Genomic DNA, 21317 nt, shown 5'->3' on the forward strand with positions numbered 1-21317 from the left:
AAAATGGGATGCCTGGGTGGCTCAGTTGTTGAGCATCTGCCTTTAGCCGAAGGCATGATCCTGGAGTCTCCGGATACAGTCCCGCATCAGGGTCCCTTCAGGGAGACTGCTTCTCCCTCTGCCTGTGTCTCTGCCTCTCTCTCTGGGTCTCTCATGAATAAATAAATAAAATCTTTTTTAAAAAACAACAAAAAAATCCACATTAAAAAAAAGAAACTGTGGGATCCCTGGGTGGCGCAGCGGTTTGGCGCCTGCCTTTGGCCCAGGGCGCGATCCTGGAGACCCGGGATCGAATCCCACGTCGGGCTCCCGGTGCATGGAGCCTGCTTCTCCCTCTGCCTGTGTCTCTGCCTCTCTCTCTATCTCTCTGTGACTATCGTAAATAAATAAAAATTAAAAAAAAAAAAAAAGAAACTGTGTATCATCAAAATAGTTGTTCCCATTAGAAAAAAGAATCAGGAAAAGTAATAAAATGAGAGGAAATCAAGATTTGGGGCTCATCAGCACCACTGAGGGAAATTGTTAGCGAGTGCTGTGTAGCTGTGACTATTTATAACTCAACCTTTTGTCCCCAGAACAAGAGGTAGAGGAAGAGGACGAGGCAAGAGGCGATTTGGCCCCGGTCGACGGCCAGGACGCCCTCCAAAATTTATCCGCTTGGAGATATCCAGCGAAAATGGGGACAAGTGTGACGATGGGACACAGGTACTGGGGGAGGGGGAACTCCTTGTTCGTCGCCTGCTCTGGGCACTTAGGGCGATTACAGATACCTCCCAGAGGCAGGCTGATGGTCCTGCCACGGAGGTGCTTGGCTGCATGTTAGCCAAAGGGTGATGGGAAAGGCAGGAAGAATGCATTCTCAAAAACAAAAACAAAAACATATTCTTGAGTGTTACAACAAAAACCCAACTTCGATGCCCTCAAATTTGAAATTGGGGGCCCCTGGGTGGCTCAGTCAGTTAAGCATCCGACTCTTGATTTCCATTCAGGTCATGATCTCAGGGTTGTGAGATCGAGCCCCGGGTCAGGCTCTGCACTGGGTGTGGATCCTGCTTAAGATTCTCTCTCCCGGGATCCCTGGGTGGCGCAGCGGTTTGGCGCCTGCCTTTGGCCCAGGGCGCGATCCTGGAGACCTGGGATCGAATCCCACATCAGGCTCCCGGTGCATAGAGCCTGCTTCTCCCTCCGCCTGTGTCTCTGCCTCTCTCTCTCTCTCTGTGACTATCATAAATAAAAAAAAAAAAAAAAAAAAAAATTAAAAAAAAAAAAAAAAGATTCTCTCTCCCTCTGCAACGCCCCCCTGCCCTCCCCTTGCAAAAGGATTTGAAATTGTCCAGAGATATTATTGGGGGGTGCTGTTTAATCAGTTTAAACAGTTAAAATAATCTTTCTTCCAGTCAGAGTCTTTTCCTCATGAAGCCATCTGGAACGTCTCCTAGATTTTACATCCTGTGGATAGTTACCTAACCTGGGATAGTTTTCCCAGAAGGAGAATTTTTTTCTTTTTTTTTTCTGAGCATTACAACTCTAGTCATTTATAAACTCGCAGCAGTTCTAAATCTTAGCCGACACTCTCTCTAGCACTCTCTCTAGCACAAGTCTCTCTCTAGCTGCGGGAAGGAAATAATTCCTGGTTGTTGCAATTTCAGGACTTGCTACATTTTTCCGCCAAGGAACAGTTCGATGAGGCTGAGCCAGCTACTCTGAATGGGCTGGATCAACCAGAACAGACCGCTCTCCCCATCCCTGCGCTGCCACAGGACACCCAGCCTTCCCTGGAGCATGAGCCGGAAACTCATAGCCTACACCTGCAGCCCCAGCACGAGGAGAGCGTGCTGCCCCCCCAGAGCGCTCTAACGGCTGATGACATGCGCAGGGCCAAGCGTATCCGAGTAAGTGGGAAGCAGAGCTCCTCCCTCACGAGGTGCTGCCCTTTCTCCAGTCAGCTGGCTTTCTAGGTGCCATGTTTCCCAGCTTGCTCACCATCCACTCCGAAATCTTGTATCTAGCCTACCACCCGCCCCGTCCCCTCATCTAGGAAGAATGTATTAACTACTTCTCAGTGTCTTTGTGTCCCGTGACCGGCTGGAATGGCTGGTCCTAGATTCCGTCAAGTTAGTAATGATGCAGAAGCCTGGCTTTTGGCAGCTTCTGGACTAGTGTAGTTCAGGTAGGATAGCTCCCTGGATCCCTAAACTCACCAATTGGAAATGGGGAAATAAGGATGTTCTATCATAATCATGATTTACACCAAAGCCACTCGAATCTGTGCCTCATGCTAGCTCTCAGATTAATTTCGGGTAAATGAATTTGGTTGTCTACAGTTTCCAAGGGGAGACTGGCAAATGTCATTACTCATCAACGCAAAAGAACCCGTGTCCAAGTTGATATGGCAGGTACAGTTTACACACTCGGGACAGCTGGAAGTTCAGCACCAGGTTGGAGAGTTGGTCAGTGTTTCACTCCTGGGGCCTGCGTCTTGACTCTAGACCATGCGGCCGCACGGCCTCCGTGGCTTCCAGGTCAGATGTGTGGTACTCTTACTTCATGGACAGCATTTGAGTCTGAGTTAGTTCCTGTAGGGGATGCATGTGGAGAACATTAGGGTTTTGTGGGATGAGTGCATGTGCTGACCGGTGTACATCCAGAAAACAATTGTACTCCTGCCTGCAATTGTACTCCTGCCTGTGGCAGCAGGGTATATACTTTTATTATACCGATGAAAGATTTTTTTTTTGTATGACTTCCCAGGCTTTACAGTTTCTAGAGAGGGGATTGTTTTAGCTTATGCTTCTTTTGGTCTTTTCACTTGCGTACATGTAGCCTGTTTTTCCTTTGGTCTTCTTATTTGCCTCTAGGCTAGAAGGGACCTTGAAAAATTGTCTAGTCCGTGCCTTTCTGTGAAAATACATTTATTTAAACATTCCTAGCCATATAAAAATGTGGAAAGGTTGTCAGGACTCTGAGGCTAAGTAGCCTTGATAAGCGTCCTTTGATGGAAATGTGTAATATTTTCGGCTCCACGGATATCCTTTCAAAAGGCTATGTGAACATACGTAAATATAGACCAGGAAGGCAAAAAGCCCCATCTGTCCTTCTACGTTATTTTCCGTTATTCCACGTTATTTCCCAATCTGCATTTTACTTCCTTGCTCCATGACTGTCTTTTCCGCTTTGGCCATTCTAATTCTGATTTTTCACCAAGTCCAGAGAGATGCTTACAAGATTCAGTTTTTTGGAAGGAAAAAGGAAAAGAAAGAAAAAAAAACAAGCCAACCTCAACTGAAAGCCCACGCACGTAGTGAAGCTGTGGTGGTACAAGCATAGCGTAGCTCGGACTGTGCTCTTATCCTTCAGTGCTTTGGGTGACTGGTCTGGGTGCCAGGTTCCTCGTGACAAAGCAAAAGCCACGTCACATGTGGCTTTTGGAGGTCAGGCTTAGTTGAGCTCTTGGGTTTTTTTGTTTTTCCACTCGCACATTCTAAAAAGTAGGGCTATGTATTTTTTTCATCTTTTCTATCCAGATTGGTAATGACCAACTGAAGGGAAGTCTTCCAATCCAATTGGTAATGTAACTATTTTTCTCTCCTCTAATGCTGCCCTGCTCAGTTGGAGCTGCAGGTAGGTTCGTTTCCTGTGTTCACGTAACAGAACGTTATTGAAGTGTTTACCTGACCTTCTGTTCTTTGCGACCTCTGCTTACTAAATCCTGGTGGAAACTACGATTCGGTTGCTGCAGTGAATACAAACTGGTTAATAAATGACCGTTTATTTTCAGGTAGACTGATGAGTAAATTGTGGGCGGCAGATTCCTCCCCCCCAAAATGAGGGGGTAGGACTAAGTGACCTCTGGGGTCCCTTCCAGTTCTACAGTGATTTGGGTGACTTACAGGATGGCAGCGAGATCTGACTATCCACTCAGCCCCGGGCTAGGGACACAGTGCAATTTTCACATGAGTCCCATCCTCTGGGAGCCTGCAGCCTAATGGGGGAGACAGTGCTCCAGTAAGGGGGCTTATAGTTGAGGGCTAAGTCTAGCGTAGTGTCAAAGTGTAGCCTGTCCTTGCTGTGGGCACTGGGCAGAGAGAAAGACCGAAGAAAGATGAGAAGGCGTCAGGGAATAGGTGATGGGTGAAGCAGGCCTTAAATGGTTCTGGAAAGAGACAGGAAGAAGGTAGGCCATATCTGGGGTGGCAGCCAGCCATAGGATCAAAGGCCAACATATGGGCATATACTTGCAAAGGTTTTGGGACAGTGCACGTAGCAGCTTGACCCTAGCATGGGGTGCCAGCTGAAGGACAGTGGAGAATCAGATGGGTTGGTAGGGCTAGCCCACCAAAGGCTAGCCCACCAAAAGGCCACATAAAAAACAGGCAGAGGAAAGTAAAAAAAAATAAAACAAAACAAACAAACAAACAAACAAAAAGCCAACAAACAGGATTTGATTACCTTTTAGTGTCAAGATCACAATAATATGAAAAGTGATCAAAAATCAATTTCCTTTGGCCACGAATATCAAACTTTAGAAAGAGTACAGGTCTTCATCTGCAAAAGAATCTGTTGGCTCCGAATTTATTTCAGTGTGAGTTGCTTCCCTTGCCACAGATTTCAGCAGCTGGAGCATTTTGGCACCCAGAGCACCTCACGTACCGTGTGGTATGGCGTGCCTGGCTGACGGCAGCTCAAGGATCGGAAGATCCATAGTGGATCCATCTGCTCTGCTTCCGCCACTCTTCATGGCTTCTAGAAATGTGTGCCAGCATCGCTCCGAACTGCAGAGGATTCCTTAGAGTAGAAATGGCCTATCGCTTCTCGGCCTTTTGGCTAAGATCAAGTGGAGTAGAAATGGCCTGCAAGTGGGTCAAGGGGTGGGGACGGGTTCAGCACTTTCACTACCTTGTACTGTGCAGATTACATGAGGATCATGAGATCAGAGAAATATGATCTTCAGGGCTCCACGGGAATTAGAAAGACAACGAGAACAAGGTCTGTGGGCAGAACTAAGAATGCGGAGCCAGCCCAGTGGCTGGTCAGGGATCAGGTGTCTGAGGACATTCATACTAATCAGAAATGACAGAGACTTATTAGCATAATAATCCAAAACAAAACCGCATTCTAGATTTGGCACCCACAAAGGTGGCCAGTGGGATCCCCACTGGGACCAAGATCAAGGGTACATCGTGTCTACCCTGGAAACCTTCTCGAATTTGGATAAAGGATGTGATTTTTAACACACCAAAAGCACTGTAAATCCTTAATGTCTGAACTTCAAGATAGTATTCATTTATTTGCAATATTTCCATTAAGTTTTAGAAGAAGTCAGAACACTGAGAGCTTTTTTGGAAAATAAGGATTTGTTAGAAAAGATAGAGCGAAAAGACTGGGTAACTGCTGAACAGTTTAATGAAGCGCAGGAAAGCTCTGTGGCTGACGTGAGAGGGGTCTGCGATTAAAGATCTCTGCAGATGCTATAGAAGAGACCTTGAAAGAATTCTTTTTTTTTTTTTTTCATATGAAATACATTTCACCAATTCTCGAGCTTTTAATTGAACACTTCCTATGAGCTAAGCTATATTTTCAGGGATCTAGATACAAAAGATAAAAGAATATAATGCAGTCCTGAAGCAGCCTCAGTCAACTGGGGAGGACAACACGACTTCTAAAAAGCTCCTCAAGATACATGAGTAGGCAAAGTATCTTTTTTTTTTTTAATTAATTAATTAATTTTTTTGGCAAAGTATCTTTCTCGGCCCTGAGAGAGAACGCTGAGGAGGAAGCTTTCTGTTGTATAGTAACTGTGTTCAGAATTTTCACTAAAAAAAACATAATTATTTTGCCTTTTTCCAAATGATTATTTCACATTAAATTTAGTTTAGAACTTGCTTCTTGTAAGTAATTTGAAAGTGAGAGGTTAGGCATGGTTCATTGTGCCTTTTTCATTGCACAGATAATGCATTAAGGTTTCCATTAATCCTTCAATTACTTTTCCCTTATTGTTGCATAAGCATTCAGAGATATATTTTTTGAGGGATTTTTTCCCCTTCTCCTAGCTCCTTAGAGCTTTCCCTCTGGTATTTTGAGGAACTTATGAATGAGCTTTTATTATAGCATAACTAAAATACCGATTCTGCATTCCCTGTGTGAAAGATGATTCTGTTGATCTGCTCTTAGTAGAGCATAAGCTGTATTTTCCAGCAGTAGTGATGAATTTGCACTGAATATCCATATTCTCTCACTTGGAGTCCCTATAACAATTGCATGAATTTACAAGATGCCTAATCAGTATTAGCAGTGCAATCTGTGACTGAAAAAAAAAAAAAAAAGGAAAATTGACTACTCTAGACAGGGAACAAAGCGATAAGCATAACTTTGTTAGCATGGCCTTTAAATCAGTGGCACTAACTAGCTACACTGGAACTTGACTTCTGCATTTTCTAAGTAGGAAGTGGTCAAATACGCATATTCCATTTATGATGTGTGCTCATATATCTTATCTCGTGAACGAACATGTTCATATAAATCTGTATCCTTCATTTCTCTTTCAAGTTCCTTTTCTTAAATTGAGATATAATTCACCCTTTTGCAGTGATGTTTAGAATATTCCCAAAGTTGTGCAACCATCGCCACTATAATTCCAGAACATTTTCATCATCCTCAAAGAAACCTTGTATCCATTGTCTCCTTCCCCAGCAAGTACTACCCTTCAGTTTTTTTTATACTTTTTCTTTTTCTTTTCTTTTCTTTGCTCAACATTTTAATCAGGCTTTGAATTCTTTGTCTCAAGAACTTCAGCAAGTGACATTTGGCTGACTTGCTCCATCCTCATTCATGCATGTGTGACTTGTCCCACATCGCTTCTTCTAAATCTCCAATTGTTCTATTCAACTCTAGGATTTGTTTTATTATACAAATCCTTGATTGGGAATACTTTTTTGGTTGTTACTTAAATTCTTTGGGAAGAAAAACAACTTGTACATCCATAAATATTGTTAAGACATAAAAAAGGTTTGTCTTTTCAGGGTGAACTTCTTTGGGGATGGCTTCCTTTTTAATGTATTCACCAGGAAAATCTTTTTTCAACTGTGTGTTCCCGCGTTTAAGTTCTCTGGAAAGTCTGATTGCAGAGATCATCCTCTTTCTCTATACATGTGCGAGCTGCTCACCCACCTTGACTTCCTTGCTAAATAATCATATTTGTGTGTGTCTTTCAGAATGCAGCTCTTCAGCATCTGTTTATTCGGAAGTCCTTCCGGCCTTTTAAGTGTTTGCAATGTGGGAAGGCTTTCCGTGAGAAGGACAAACTGGACCAACATTTGCGCTTCCACGGGCGGGAGGGGAATTGCCCGCTCACCTGTGATCTCTGTAACAAGGGCTTCATCAGCAGTGCGTCCTTGGAGAGCCACATGAAGCTCCATTCGGACCAGAAGACTTATTCTTGCATTTTTTGCCCAGAATCCTTTGACCGCCTTGATTTGTTGAAGGATCATGTGGCCATTCATATCAATGATGGCTGCTTCACATGCCCAACTTGTAAGAAACGATTCCCAGATTTTATCCAGGTGAGTGTCTATGCCTGAGACCCCTTCTCCCCCATACGCTTTTTTCTTCTTTTGGTAAAAGAAACTTCGATGTTTGGAAAATTGAGACTTGCCTGTCGCCTGCATTTTCATCCCTTCTTTGAGACAACTTTATGGTTGAGAATGGTATTTCTTCAATCAAGCTACTTTTGATAAACAAAAGATTACCACAACCCTTAATTAAATCGGACGTTGGCATTGAAACATTTAAGTTTTATTGCAAGTAACAAATACACAGATCTGATTATCATTTTTACAAAGTCTTTCTTACATCTTTGCCAGTGCCCTCTACTCATAAGATGTAGAGAGCCTGTGGAAGACATACTCCCATTTCCTGGCTCGGAAACATTTTCTCTCTACCACTGTGGTATCCTGTCTTGCTTTACTAAGGTCATGCATTTTGGAAGGAAACAGAGAGAGAGTTGGTATATAATATACTTTCGTATCAAGCACTGACCTCCTTCCTTGGACTATATTCTGGAGCAAAATAGGTGAGGATAAATTCCAGAATACTCATGATTTCATTTGAACTTCAAGTGATGATACGCTAGTTCTATGCTAGTCAGTGAATAATTAAATATAAATATCTAGTAAAAATAGTGTCTCTTAAAAAAAAATTTACCCAAACGAAAGGTGATCATAGTTCTGCTAGTGTTGGGAGTCTTGGTAATTTTATCACTTCATACAATTAGAAAAGTGGCTTATGGCAGAATTTAATGGCAAAAGAGACTCAAACAATGAAGCAAAACATCTTACAGGAATAGTTGGCTACGACTCACTACCCAGCTCTCATTCACTGCTCTCCTTCATGGGGTATTTATGGCTAAGAGAATTCAGAGGCCGTATTCCTTTATTTAAATTATCTAAAAGTACAGGGAATAAGTCCCAACTAAGGCGAAATGATGCTGATATTGTATCATTCTCATAAATATGTAATGCATTTTATATCATCTAATTCATGTCTTTATTCTTAAGAACCTGATTTAATGGAAAGATGTAAAAGGATCAATTACTTAAAAGGGGCTAAATTGCTTCTATGCATGTTGGAGGCAGGAAAAAGTGAGAAAGAATTATTTTTTGTCTTTCTGTAGATAATTTTTAGCAGAATTCATATAAATACAGAGGAACACTGCTTTTAATCTTAAAAAAAGGAGAGAGAGCAAGAAAGAAAAATGGGCCCCATGCCATCAGGGCTTTGACTGAGCAAGCACTCTTTCTTCCTCTTCTTTAAGTTATATGGCAGGTTAAGATTTATGAGGCTTTCTGGCTACTTGTTCTGTTTCTTTGTGACAGGGGTACTATGTGTGATTGAGGCCAATTATCAATCACATCTGATTGGATTACAGCACCAGGTTGATGAAAGTCCATGGTAATGCGTTTGGCTCCCTCTAGTGTCGATAAGCCACCGTTTGTCCTTTCCGTCCCCGCCCGTGCCCTCTGACTTTCTCACATCTTCGACTGCCAGGTGAAGAAACACGTGCGAAGCTTCCACTCAGAAAAGATCTACCAGTGTACAGAGTGCGACAAGGCCTTCTGCCGTCCTGACAAGCTGCGCCTGCACATGCTCCGACATTCGGACCGCAAGGATTTCCTGTGTTCTACGTGCGGGAAGCAGTTTAAGGTACGAAGGGTTGTACTTGTGGCCGCTGAAGTCACGTCGGGCTAAAGGACAAATGCCTGGTCATTTCATCAGTTAATCGCCCACTTACAAAGAGCTGAACTTGAGATGCATTTTGTGTCTAGTGTTTGACTTAGTTATCATGATAAAATTCAGGAAAAAAACCTCACCTTAATACTCCCCAAATAATTAATTCAAATTGCCAAATAGAGTAGTAACATATCTCCTTAAAAAAAAAAATCCGCTCGTACGATGAGTTGAACTAAATTGCTGTTGAGGAATTCCTAATAGAACAATATATTTATTTACCAAATCAAGAGATTTTTATTGAGCACTTGTTCAGAGCCTGGTAATGAAGCCCTGAAAGTCTCAGGAGTGTCATCTACGGAAGGTGGAGAATCTGTGGATCACTGAATGGTGTAGGCAACTTTGGGGAATGGTAATGACTCCGAGGATTAAAATAAGACGTCATAAGTAGCTGTAGGCCACCTAGAATCTGGAAGAAGCAAGGGGAACACCCACAGGAGACACCGGAATAAGAGTTAAACAAGTAAATATGAAAATAATAAGGTATACTTCATTGGGAAATCAGATGATTCACACTCAGTAGAGAAACACTAGTGAGTCTGATTGTAGGTCATGCTGACGTAGAAACTGGAAGAGTCAGAAATGGATGCAGGAGGGAAAAACTAATTTAAAAAATGCATTATATAGAATGTGGAGACGATAAAGAGAAATAGGAAGTAATTCCCACACTTTAAATTGATGTGGAATATAATCCTGATGGCTTTCAGTACACAGTAGCACAGTGTAGACCTTTGCAGAAAACTCTAATGTGAAAGCTATAAATAGGCCTAGGTTCGCTTTTTTTTTTCGCTTTTTTTTTTTTATGGAGATCTTTATTTTTTAAATTTTATTTATTTATTCATGAGAGACAGAGAGAGAGAGAGGCAGAGACACAGGCAGAGGGAGAAGCAGGCTCCATGCAGGGAGCCCGACGTGGGACTCAATCCCGGGTCTCCAGGATCACACCCTGGGCTGAAGGCGGCGCCAAACCGCTGAGCCACTGGGGCTACCCCCTGTCTTATGGTATTAAGTGGTTGGCTATCCATCCATTCTACCATTTGATTGTTTTTTAATTATCTCTTTTGTGCCGATACCATTTTAGCACCAGGCATGTGAAAAGCCTTGCTCCTTTCATTTTTTCTTTTACTCTCACCTGATGGATTAGACAGGGTTCAATCAGAGAAGCAAACCCACTAGAGTTATGCAGTAAGAGTTTTTCTTATAGGAACAAACGTCATCATAGAAGATGATAGAGAAGCAGGGGTCTGGCAGGAGAAGTTGGAGGATCGGAAGAGAGTCATTAACGTGCCTCTCTGACTCCCGGTCTGGGTGGACAATGGGAAATTAATTACCTGGGGATCTGGGATGCCAGGCACCTCCAGGGGGCTCATGAAAGAGAGCTGGTGCTGTCCAGGAGGAATGTTGCTGCCTGTGGTGGTGGATACAGAGTTGCCCATGGCATCTGCTCTTGGCAAGAGAACTTCTGCCGAGTGGGAGACAGTGAGGGTGAGCAGGGCACCCCTGCATCTGACCCACAGAGCATCACGGCTGCTGCTTCATTTCCACCTCCTTCTGGTATGAGTCTCTCTCTTAGCTAAGACTAACTGGGAACCATGCTAGGAAGGGGGTCCATGTAAATGTAGTTAGTTCCCCTTAGCCAAGTTGATGCAGTACAAGAACAAAACGTGTCTACAACTCATTTTTCAGACTATAATGAGTTATTTTTCCTAGAGAACAAATTTGATGTCCTGTGCCTTCAGAAAAAACCTTTAATTTTAATAGCCCCTTAGATAGATTCCAAAGTGCTTATCACTTTGACATCACAAGGGGTGCCTGGGTGGCTGAGTCAGAAGAACATGTTACTCTTGATCCCGGGTCATGAGCTGGAGACCCACGTTGGGTGTAGAGATTACTTAAGTGAATAAAAACTTCGAAGAAATGATTACTGCTACTGTAATAGAGAAAGGAATAAAATTCCAGAAGGATGAACTCTGATTTGGGGTGTAGGGAGACCTCATAGGTAGGTGACGGTTGGATTCCAAGGGTGGGGAAGAGTTAGCCTGCTAGAGAAGGGGCAGGAGGAGGATGGGGAGAGGGTGAAGATGCCCCAGGGGCATTTTAGAGCTGGGCTGAACTAAAGTACCGGCAGTGGGTGTGGAGAAGAGGACCCATAATCAAGACAAACCTCTGAGGGAGAATTGGTAGGACTATGTCTGGGTGATGGGCTGATGGGCGAGGGGGCGGGTGTGTGTGTGGACAGGTTGGAATTGGACTTTCCAGCTTGGGAGGCTAGATGTTTGGGAACACTGCAGATCCAGCAGCAGAACGCAGGCAGGAGGAAAGAGTGGGAGCATACTGGATTGACCTTAGGGCTGTTAGGATGGAAAGGCCTTGCTGAGATTTGGCCTTCAGTATACACGTCTGTCTCTGTAGGCAGAGCTCCATGTAGTAGTAGTAGTAGTAGTAGTAGCAGTAGCAGTAGCAGTAGCAGTAGTAAATAAGTTTGTTCATTTAAAGGGAATGGGTGGGGGAAAGTTAGCAAATACTGATGCTGGGGAAAAAGTAGGAATGCAACAGAAGTCTGAGGTGGTGAGTTTTATCACTGTATCTAAAGACAGTCAGGAGAAATTCTGTTATTTAGGGCAGGGCTCATAATCCAGACTTTATTACAGAGTAGGAAACTATGAAATTCTCTCCTAGGCTTTCTAGGAATGAGATGGGTGGGGGTAGGAGGAAAGAGCAGTTGGGTCCTGTCCACAGCAGCAGAAGAGGGAGGTAGGTGAGGGGTCCTAGCGTTGAACTCTGAACTTTGAGTGGTTCCTGACACTCGATGGGCACTCAAGAAATGCTTGTTAAATGAATGTGCTGAAAAAAGGCAGTAGTTAAGTAAAAGTCCCTAAAACAAAACTCGTAAGTAAAAGTCCCTAAAACAAAACTCGGGGGGAACTGTTCTGGTAGGAAGGTTCAAAATCTTTATCAGACCAGTAATATTTTGGGGCACCTGAGTGGCTCAGTGGCTGAGCGTCTGCCTTTGACTCAGGGCACGATACCAGGGTCCTGGGATCGAGTCCCGCATCAGGCTCTCTGCATGGAGCCTGCTTCTCCCTCTGCCTGTGTCTCTGCCTCTCTCTCTGTGTCTCTCATGAAAAAATAAATGAAATCTTTTTTAAAAAGACCAATAATAGTTTAATCATATGTCTAAGAGAAGAGAGCCACAATAAAGAGGGGAGCTGGCATTTTTTGAAATTTTTTCCCCTCGGGATTGGCTCTGCTTGACTTCTGTCTCTGTGGACTCATATCAGCAGGTATCACTAGATTAAGTCATCAGACTAAGACCTGTGACCTAGGCCGTAGGCTCCACCTACCGTGGGCTCTGTGACTGTTTACAGGCACTTGTAAGTCCATACGATGAGAGATTCTTAAATCCATGTGAGGTTTGGAAGAATATCAGAATGTCTGTTAAAATGCGTGGGGACCGAGCATACACGTGGTGTCGTAAACACAATGTTACCTGTTATTCGTCAATTTGTCTCATAATTCTCGATACCAGACTTATTCCGCTATCCTTTGATCTTCTCCGTATACACGTCGATTCTTTCTTCCCCGAAACCAAGGCTCGGTGGAAGGCGCTCCCTGGCTCGTGGGCAGAGTGGCCGTGAACATCCGGCCCTGTAGCCGCTCGGGTGCCTCTTGGTGGGGTCGTGCTTGCGGGCCACTTGTATGGCTTTCTTTAATGCCTTCAACTAAAATCATTCTACCCTCGCTCCCCACTCCCCTGCCTTTTCAAAAATTCTCTGTAAAGCTTTCTAGGAATGAGATGGGTGGGGGTAGGAGGAAAGAGCAGTTGGGTCCTGTCCACAGCAGCAGAAGAGGGAGGTAGGTGAGGGGTCCTAGCGTTGAACTCTGAACTTTGAGTGGTTCCTGACACTCGATGGGCACTCAAGAAATGCTTGTTAAATGAATGTGCTGAAAAAAGGCAGTAGTTAAGTAAAAGTCCCTAAAACAAAACTCGGGGGGAACTGTTCTGGTAGGAAGGTTCAAAATCTTTATCAGACCAGTAATATTTTGGGGCACCTGAGTGGCTCAGTGGCTGAGCGTCTGCCTTTGACTCAGGGCACGATACCAGGGTCCTGGGATCGAGTCCCGCATCAGGCTCTCTGCATGGAGCCTGCTTCTCCCTCTGCCTGTGTCTCTGCCTCTCTCTCTGTGTCTCTCATGAAAAAATAAATGAAGTAGCAGTAGCAGTAGCAGTAGCAGTAGCAGTAGCAGTAGCAGTAGCAGTAGCAGTAGCAGTAGCAGTAGCAGTAGCAGTAGCAGTAGCAGTAGCAGTAGCAGTAGCAGTAGCAGTAGCAGTAGCAGTAGCAGTAGCAGTAGCAGTAGCAGTAGCAGTAGCAGTAGCAGTAGCAGTAGCAGTAGCAGTAGCAGTAGCAGTAGCAGTAGCAGTAGCAGTAGCAGTAGCAGTAGCAGTAGCAGTAGCAGTAGCAGTAGCAGTAGCAGTAGCAGTAGCAGTAGCAGTAGCAGTAGCAGTAGCAGTAGCAGTAGCAGTAGCAGTAGCAGTAGCAGTAGCAGTAGCAGTAGCAGTAGCAGTAGCAGTAGCAGTAGCAGTAGCAGTAGCAGTAGCAGTAGCAGTAGCAGTAGCAGTAGCAGTAGCAGTAGCAGTAGCAGTAGCAGTAGCAGTAGCAGTAGCAGTAGCAGTAGCAGTAGCAGTAGCAGTAGCAGTAGCAGTAGCAGTAGCAGTAGCAGTAGCAGTAGCAGTAGCAGTAGCAGTAGCAGTAGCAGTAGCAGTAGCAGTAGCAGTAGCAGTAGCAGTAGCAGTAGCAGTAGCAGTAGCAGTAGCAGTAGCAGTAGCAGTAGCAGTAGCAGTAGCAGTAGCAGTAGCAGTAGCAGTAGCAGTAGCAGTAGCAGTAGCAGTAGCAGTAGCAGTAGCAGTAGCAGTAGCAGTAGCAGTAGCAGTAGCAGTAGCAGTAGCAGTAGCAGTAGCAGTAGCAGTAGCAGTAGCAGTAGCAGTAGCAGTAGCAGTAGCAGTAGCAGTAGCAGTAGCAGTAGCAGTAGCAGTAGCAGTAGCAGTAGCAGTAGCAGTAGCAGTAGCAGTAGCAGTAGCAGTAGCAGTAGCAGTAGCAGTAGCAGTAGCAGTAGCAGTAGCAGTAGCAGTAGCAGTAGCAGTAGCAGTAGCAGTAGCAGTAGCAGTAGCAGTAGCAGTAGCAGTAGCAGTAGCAGTAGCAGTAGCAGTAGCAGTAGCAGTAGCAGTAGCAGTAGCAGTAGCAGTAGCAGTAGCAGTAGCAGTAGCAGTAGCAGTAGCAGTAGCAGTAGCAGTAGCAGTAGCAGTAGCAGTAGCAGTAGCAGTAGCAGTAGCAGTAGCAGTAGCAGTAGCAGTAGCAGTAGCAGTAGCAGTAGCAGTAGCAGTAGCAGTAGCAGTAGCAGTAGCAGTAGCAGTAGCAGTAGCAGTAGCAGTAGCAGTAGCAGTAGCAGTAGCAGTAGCAGTAGCAGTAGCAGTAGCAGTAGCAGTAGCAGTAGCAGTAGCAGTAGCAGTAGCAGTAGCAGTAGCAGTAGCAGTAGCAGTAGCAGTAGCAGTAGCAGTAGCAGTAGCAGTAGCAGTAGCAGTAGCAGTAGCAGTAGCAGTAGCAGTAGCAGTAGCAGTAGCAGTAGCAGTAGCAGTAGCAGTAGCAGTAGCAGTAGCAGTAGCAGTAGCAGTAGCAGTAGCAGTAGCAGTAGCAGTAGCAGTAGCAGTAGCACTCGAGGCGATGCTGGTCAGTGCCCCACGGCTTCCAGAGCCGCCCGCTTCTGCTTATGGTGCTGGCTTTTGTGCAGTGCTGTGTACGGCATTGAGCAGCAGGGTGTGTCAGTGGCTGGGGAAAAGCTGGGAGCAGGCGATGCCCCCCTGGTTCTCTCCCGTCTCCCTTTGCCCCCGTGGGCCGCCGCTCATTTCGGCTGATCTCTCCGGAGAGGTCTTCTATCACTTCATTACTAGTTTTACTTCGCCTGACCCTGCTCAGTCTCTGCTCTTATATTTTATTTCCCTCTTCTCTTCTGTGTTCTGGAACATACTTTCTGGTGGGGTTTCCTTCTCCCCGGTTGCTCCCTGTAAGGCCTCCCTGTCCCAGATGCGAAACAGCAATAGAAGGAAACCGCTCTACCAAGAAGGGTGTGTGATTTGGGTTAGCAGGCACCTCAGGACAACCAGTCTCTGTTCTGGCCGCGTGTCTTACTGTTCTGGGGGATGGCGTCAGAGGATTCCGACTTGTAGCCGTCAAGACCGGAGGCATTCGGTTCGCTTCTCTTTGTAATGGGCTCTCTTTCTCTCATTTGCTTTTTCCCCCTTTAGGTGAATCACTTATCAAAGAGGCACCCAGACATGAAGATAGAAGAAGTGCCAGAGTTAACTCTACCCATCATAAAGCCCAACCGCGATTACTTCTGTCAGTATTGTGACAAGGTAAGAGGAAGCCATCCATGCTGGGATGCCTGTCCGGGAGCCCTGCGAGAACCCACTTGTCTGCATGTATAAGTATACACTTGGATCTTGGAGTTACTCTCAATAGATGGTTCCCTGTCTCTCACTGGTTTTCCATTTGGATGAGAAAGGGCTAGAAGTGTGGCCTCATTTTAAGCCAAAATGTATCTCCTAAGCATTAGCTGACTTTGTGTTTAACATTTTTTTCTTCTTTCTGTGGTTTTGTTACAAAAGTAGAGGCTTACAAAGAGCTTAGTATAGGAATTTGTTTTAAATTCCTAAGCTCCAAAGCGAAAGCGTCTATCATCCTACTTGTAAAATATATACAGTAGGTTCGGGATTTCAGGAAGATTGAGTAGGATTGAGTAGGATGTGGAGGAGTTTTGAGATGGAAAACTTGTACTATTTCATCCTTATTTTTGTGCAGTTACAAAAAGGCAGATTATATGCGTACTGTTTCATTGTAATGTTGTTTCCTTACATAGTATGGTCGTGTCCGTTTAAAACTGGGAAACTTTTTAAAGCATAGATTCACCATTATAGGTACTAGTCACTATCAGACCTGCTGTCTTGGAGGATTCTTTGGCATGTAGCTTTAGGAAACATTTGAGAGCTTTTGCAGAAAGGCTAAGTGGGATGAACTGGCCTTTGGAACAATTGTTTTTCTGTGACTGTGTATCTACCTCTTAAACTTCAGGGTAAGGGATATTTTTATTATTACTATCTTAGATGTATAAATTCCAGGAGGCTGCCTACCATGTCTATATTATGTCCTTATTTTATATATCCTTCAATATAGCTGATAATATATTTTCTTTTGGGATACATGGATACTTTTTCTCATTTCTTATATGTAACAAAGGAGTTGTTAGATAGTTTGCTTTAAAGTAAGAAAGTCGCACCATATATTGCTTAAAAAAAAAGATTTTATTTATTTATTCATGAGAGACACACAGAGAGAGAGGCAGAGACACGAGCAGAGGGAGAAGCAGGCTTCATGGAGGGAGCCCGATGTGGGACTCCATCCTGGGACCCCAGAATCACACCCTGGGCCAAAGGCAGGCACCAAGCTGCTGAGCCACCCAGGGATCCCCTGTATACTGCTTTCACGGCAAAGCATTTGAATTTGCAGGTTTATAAAAGTGCCAGCAAGCGAAAAGCCCATATTCTGAAGAATCATCCAGGGGCCGAGCTCCCACCAAGCATTCGCAAACTTCGTCCAGCTGGCCCTGGAGAACCAGACCCGATGCTGAGCACCCACACCCAACTCACAGGCACAATAGCCACCCCTCCGGTCTGCTGCCCTCACTGCTCCAAACAGTACAGCAGCAAGGTATGGGAAGGGCTTTGACTGCGTCTGAATCAAGGTCATTATTTAAGGAATCTCTTAAGGGGAGGTGATGATTGGCTTCTTCAGAATGGATGGGGGTCTATTGGAAGTGTTTTCCTAGTTCAGCTGGCTAAGAAGCCGCTTCCTGAGAATAGGGATTATAAATCCAGAATGAGAAGAGAATATGTGGAATTTCCCCAGAGTTAGCATATCTCATACATAACGTGAGCACTTGACTGGTCTCCTTTTCCCTTGGTCTACTGAAGGTCTCACATTGGAATATTTAACATTCATGCTTTGTGAGCTCAGGTTTACAGAAGCACTACGTAGGAACTTACATGATAGATCTTGAAAAAAGGGTCATTCTTGGTTGGGGGGGGAGCTTGTGATTGATTGCTACATGTATTGATGGGATTAGGGGATGCCGTGAGGTGTGCTGTCCTTACCTGTCAGGGTGGGGTCGCATGGGTGTTCAGTTTCTTTTCAGCCTCTTCCTATTCCTCTTGCAAAGCCTGTGTTGCTTTGGGAGGAGCAGGCCCAGAGTCAGCACCACACCTTATTTTTTTTTGAGGCAAAACTTGAAAGGCCTTAGGGATCTTTGCAGGGTTAACAACTAACTCCAGTAGCGATTCTTGGTTTTGCCATACTTTTTCAGACCAAGATGGTACAGCACATTCGAAAGAAGCATCCAGAGTATGCCCAGCTCCCTAACACCTTACATCCACCCCTGACAACAGCTGTGATCAGTGCTACCCCGGCTGTGTTAACCACAGACAGTGCTACCGGGGAGACCGTGGTGGTAAGTGTACGAACTGGTAAGAGCACCTCATCCCCTTCAGTGCCTGTCACAGCTTCCAATACCAAAGCCATGTCCATCTCGCTATATAATTGGCTGCAAAGGTAGCCCATTATCCCTCACTCTTCTACCCAGGGCCTTAGGCTTATGTTTGGGTCTCCTAGTTGTTCCTTCCCAAAGTTCTCCATAGAAGGCATAGCAGGAAATGTCCAGTGCTGCTCCTGGGCTGCTAGACTGTCGGACCTCTTAGGTAACTCCATCGGGCCTGATGTAGACAGGTAGATACGGATCTGTAGGTAATCTTCCACCATCTTCTCACCTTTGGAGTTTTCCAATCTGAGTTCAGGGCTAATTTGTACCAGCAGTGGTGTTGACAGCTAATGTATTTTTTGTGACTTTTCTAGACAACAGACCTCCTAACCCAAGCCATGACAGAACTGTCCCAGACCTTAACAACAGATTACCGGACATCGCAGGGGGACTACCAGAGAATTCAGTATATCCCTGTATCACAGTCTACGTCCGGCCTTCAGCAGCCTCAGCACATACAGCTTCAAGTGGTGCAAGTGGCTCCGGTACACATCCTTCTCTTTACCTTCACGAATGTTGTATCGTCACTAGCCAATATGGCAGTGAGCAGTGCGGGCGGGGGTGTGTGGGGGGCGGTCAACAGAAACACCCAGTTCTCACAGCTAGAGCTGGGCCCCACGTAATGTGCTTCGGCGTGTTAAGTTCTGAGTCTAAGGCATTTGTAAAACTCTCCCAGCCCCCCGGCCGCATAGGGCTCTGGACTTAGTGTAAGAGATTTCTGTCAGTAGCGGCCTAGAGGTTTCAGGCTGCCGGGTATATACTGTCATCCTGTGCTACCGCAGGATAGACTACGTGAACTCTTTCTGAGCCTCTTCTGAATCCCTGGGCACCAAAGTTGACCACTTGGTGGGGGACCAGTTTGGTAAGTCCCTACTTGGGCATCGAATGCCTGAGAGGTATGGAAGGTTGTGAGGAATAATTGCGAGTTTTGAGTAGTAGGCAGTACAAGGTACAGTTATTAGTACAGGGGTACGACCGCACTCCTTCTACCAGATAATTGGTAGCTCATTCTCACTGATTAGGGAGCTCGTCCTCACTGATTAGGGAGCTAAAAGAAGGAATCTTCCCAGAACTATTGTTTCATTTAATTATGCTGAGGAAGTGTACTCAAGGCACAGATGATCAAACCTGTTGCTTTGAAGTAATTTGGCCTGAAAACATAGGAAAATAGGAGAATTTAGGACTAATACCAGAGTGGGAAGTGAGGAGTTGCTACTGTGATTGACTGTTTCTTGTCTTGTTTTTCTTATGAGACAGTTCTTAACTTCAGGCTTTGGAGGAACCTGTGAATCCCTGAAGTAGCCTGTAACGTGTGCTGTATATGTACATTGTTCTGGAAAAAGGGACTATATGTTAGCCAGACTTTTCAGAGATGTCTGGGATACATAAAAAGGTTGGGGGCCACTGTTCTAGCAGGTCAGTTGTGACAAGCTGAAAGCAAATTCTCTTCATTGATCTCTTAACCTATCAAGGATAAGGTATTAAATTTAATTGAAACTTAAGGGGAAAAGGGCTTTTGATTCCCAAGAGCTTCTCATTCAGCTCATGATGAGGAGGTGTATTCCATTTATCTCCTTCTCTTCCAGAATTAAATAGCATTAGGCTTATGTTTTCATAAGCATAACTTTTAAAACTATCTTCTTTTCTAATATCTGCCAGCTTGGCTTAGGCGTGGGCTCTCTGGGAGCGAAGCCCTGGATGTGAAGTTCCGACGGCTCCTCTGCTGGGATATTGTTTCAGCTGAACCTTTTCTCTGGAAGGAGTTCCCTTCCCCTTACTTAATCAGTATGCACTTGGTCTCCCTGCCCTCTAGGCCACTTCCCCACACCAGTCTCAGCAGTCCACTGTGGACGTTGGCCAGCTCCACGACCCTCAGACCTACACCCAGCATGCCATCCAGGTGCAGCACATCCAGGTCACGGAGCCTACTTCCTCCACCCCGTCGTCATCCCAGGTATGTTCTCCGACCCCTCACCAAGGGCTGTGTGGTCCTGGGGACCCTGGGAATGTTAATAAGAGTGAAGACACATTATCTCCACACCTAGTCCCCTTGACTGTTGAAATGATACCATTCATTTTGGGGCCTTAATTAAAGTTCCTATCTTTGGTTCCAGTTTTTGTATTGACATTATGGACACACTTGCATGAAGTGATTAACTTCCCCTGTGCAACGGGAGCCCTGTGACCTTGTATCCTAGGGACAACATCAGCCTTTGCTTCTTGTTCTAAGTGACTGTCTGATAGTATGCAGTTGCTAAGTTGTTCCTTGAATTTTGGGACAGTGACTTTGTGGTGTAATACGGTGTTTGTATGATATAGAGTCTGTTACTGAGATAGCAAAGCTACATCCATTCAAAAAATGTTTATTAAAGTCTTTCCTTTTGCATAAAACTTTTCTTTTTTCTTTTTTTTTTTTTTTGCATTAAACTTTTCTAGGTCTTGGCCTCAAGGAGCTTGGAGTCTAGTAGGGATATAACATTATATATATAGAAGTAAACAGGATATGACATAAAGGTATCTGAACCAGAAAGGATGCATGTAGACCCACCTCTAATATTCACAGGCTCTAGGAGAAGAGTATACATGAAAGCCTGCGTGCCATGTGTCTAGGTGGTGAAAGCTTTAAATCAAGCTAAACTGTTCAATAAAATATATTCTTTGCAACTACATGGATGAAGCTATAGGCTATTATGCTAAGTGAAATAAATCATTCAGAGAAAGATATTGTATGATCTCACTTATACATGGAATTTAAGAAACCGAACAAACAACCAAAGGGAAAAAAAAAAAAGAGAGAGGGGCAAACCAAGAAACACTCTTTTTAAAAAAAGATTTTGTTTACTTATTTGAGAGAGAGGGAGAGAGCAAGTGTAAGTGGGTAGAGGGGCAGAGGGAGAGGGAGACAGACAGGGAAAGAGAGAGGGAGAAGCAGACTCCCCGCTGAGAGTGGAACCCGATGCGGGGCTTGATCCCAGGGCCCCAAGGTCATGACCTGAGCTGAAATCAGATGCTTAACCTACTGAGCCACCCAGGTGTCCCCAGACTCTTTACCTACAGAGAACAAACTGATGGTCACCAGATGGGAGGTGGGAGGTGCTGGGGAGATGGGTGAAATAGGTGATGGGGAGTGAGGACGGCACTTGTGATGAGCACTGGGTGTTGTATGGAAGTGATGAAACACTATATTGTACGCCTGCAACTAAGATTACACTGTATGCTAACTATACTGGGATTTATGTTTGTTTGTTTATTTATTTATTTATTTATTTATTTATAATATTTATTTTAGAGAGAGATTGAGTGGGGGTGGGGGAAGAGAGTGCAAGCAGGGGGAGGGAGAGGGACAAGCAGACTTTCTTTGTGTAGAGCCAGGAAGCCCGACACTGGGC

At 44.7% G+C, this 21317-nt stretch overlaps 1 protein-coding gene across 1 annotated transcript in view; it reads left to right on the top strand.

Moving 5' to 3' along the window:
* PRDM10 (PR/SET domain 10) overlaps positions 1-21317 on the top strand; it is a 100856-nt gene that overhangs the window by 65994 nt on the left and 13545 nt on the right. Inside the window, exons 10-18 of the mRNA XM_041772973.1 lie at positions 576-705; positions 1650-1892; positions 7212-7559; positions 9043-9198; positions 15584-15694; positions 16845-17045; positions 17698-17841; positions 18243-18413; positions 19742-19882. Coding sequence (XP_041628907.1) covers positions 576-705; positions 1650-1892; positions 7212-7559; positions 9043-9198; positions 15584-15694; positions 16845-17045; positions 17698-17841; positions 18243-18413; positions 19742-19882 — 1645 coding nt within the window. The remainder of the gene's footprint in view (positions 1-575; positions 706-1649; positions 1893-7211; positions 7560-9042; positions 9199-15583; positions 15695-16844; positions 17046-17697; positions 17842-18242; positions 18414-19741; positions 19883-21317) is intronic.

Source organism: Vulpes lagopus, chromosome 10 (assembly GCF_018345385.1).
Source record: "Vulpes lagopus strain Blue_001 chromosome 10, ASM1834538v1, whole genome shotgun sequence".
Lineage (NCBI taxonomy): Eukaryota > Metazoa > Chordata > Mammalia > Carnivora > Canidae > Vulpes > Vulpes lagopus.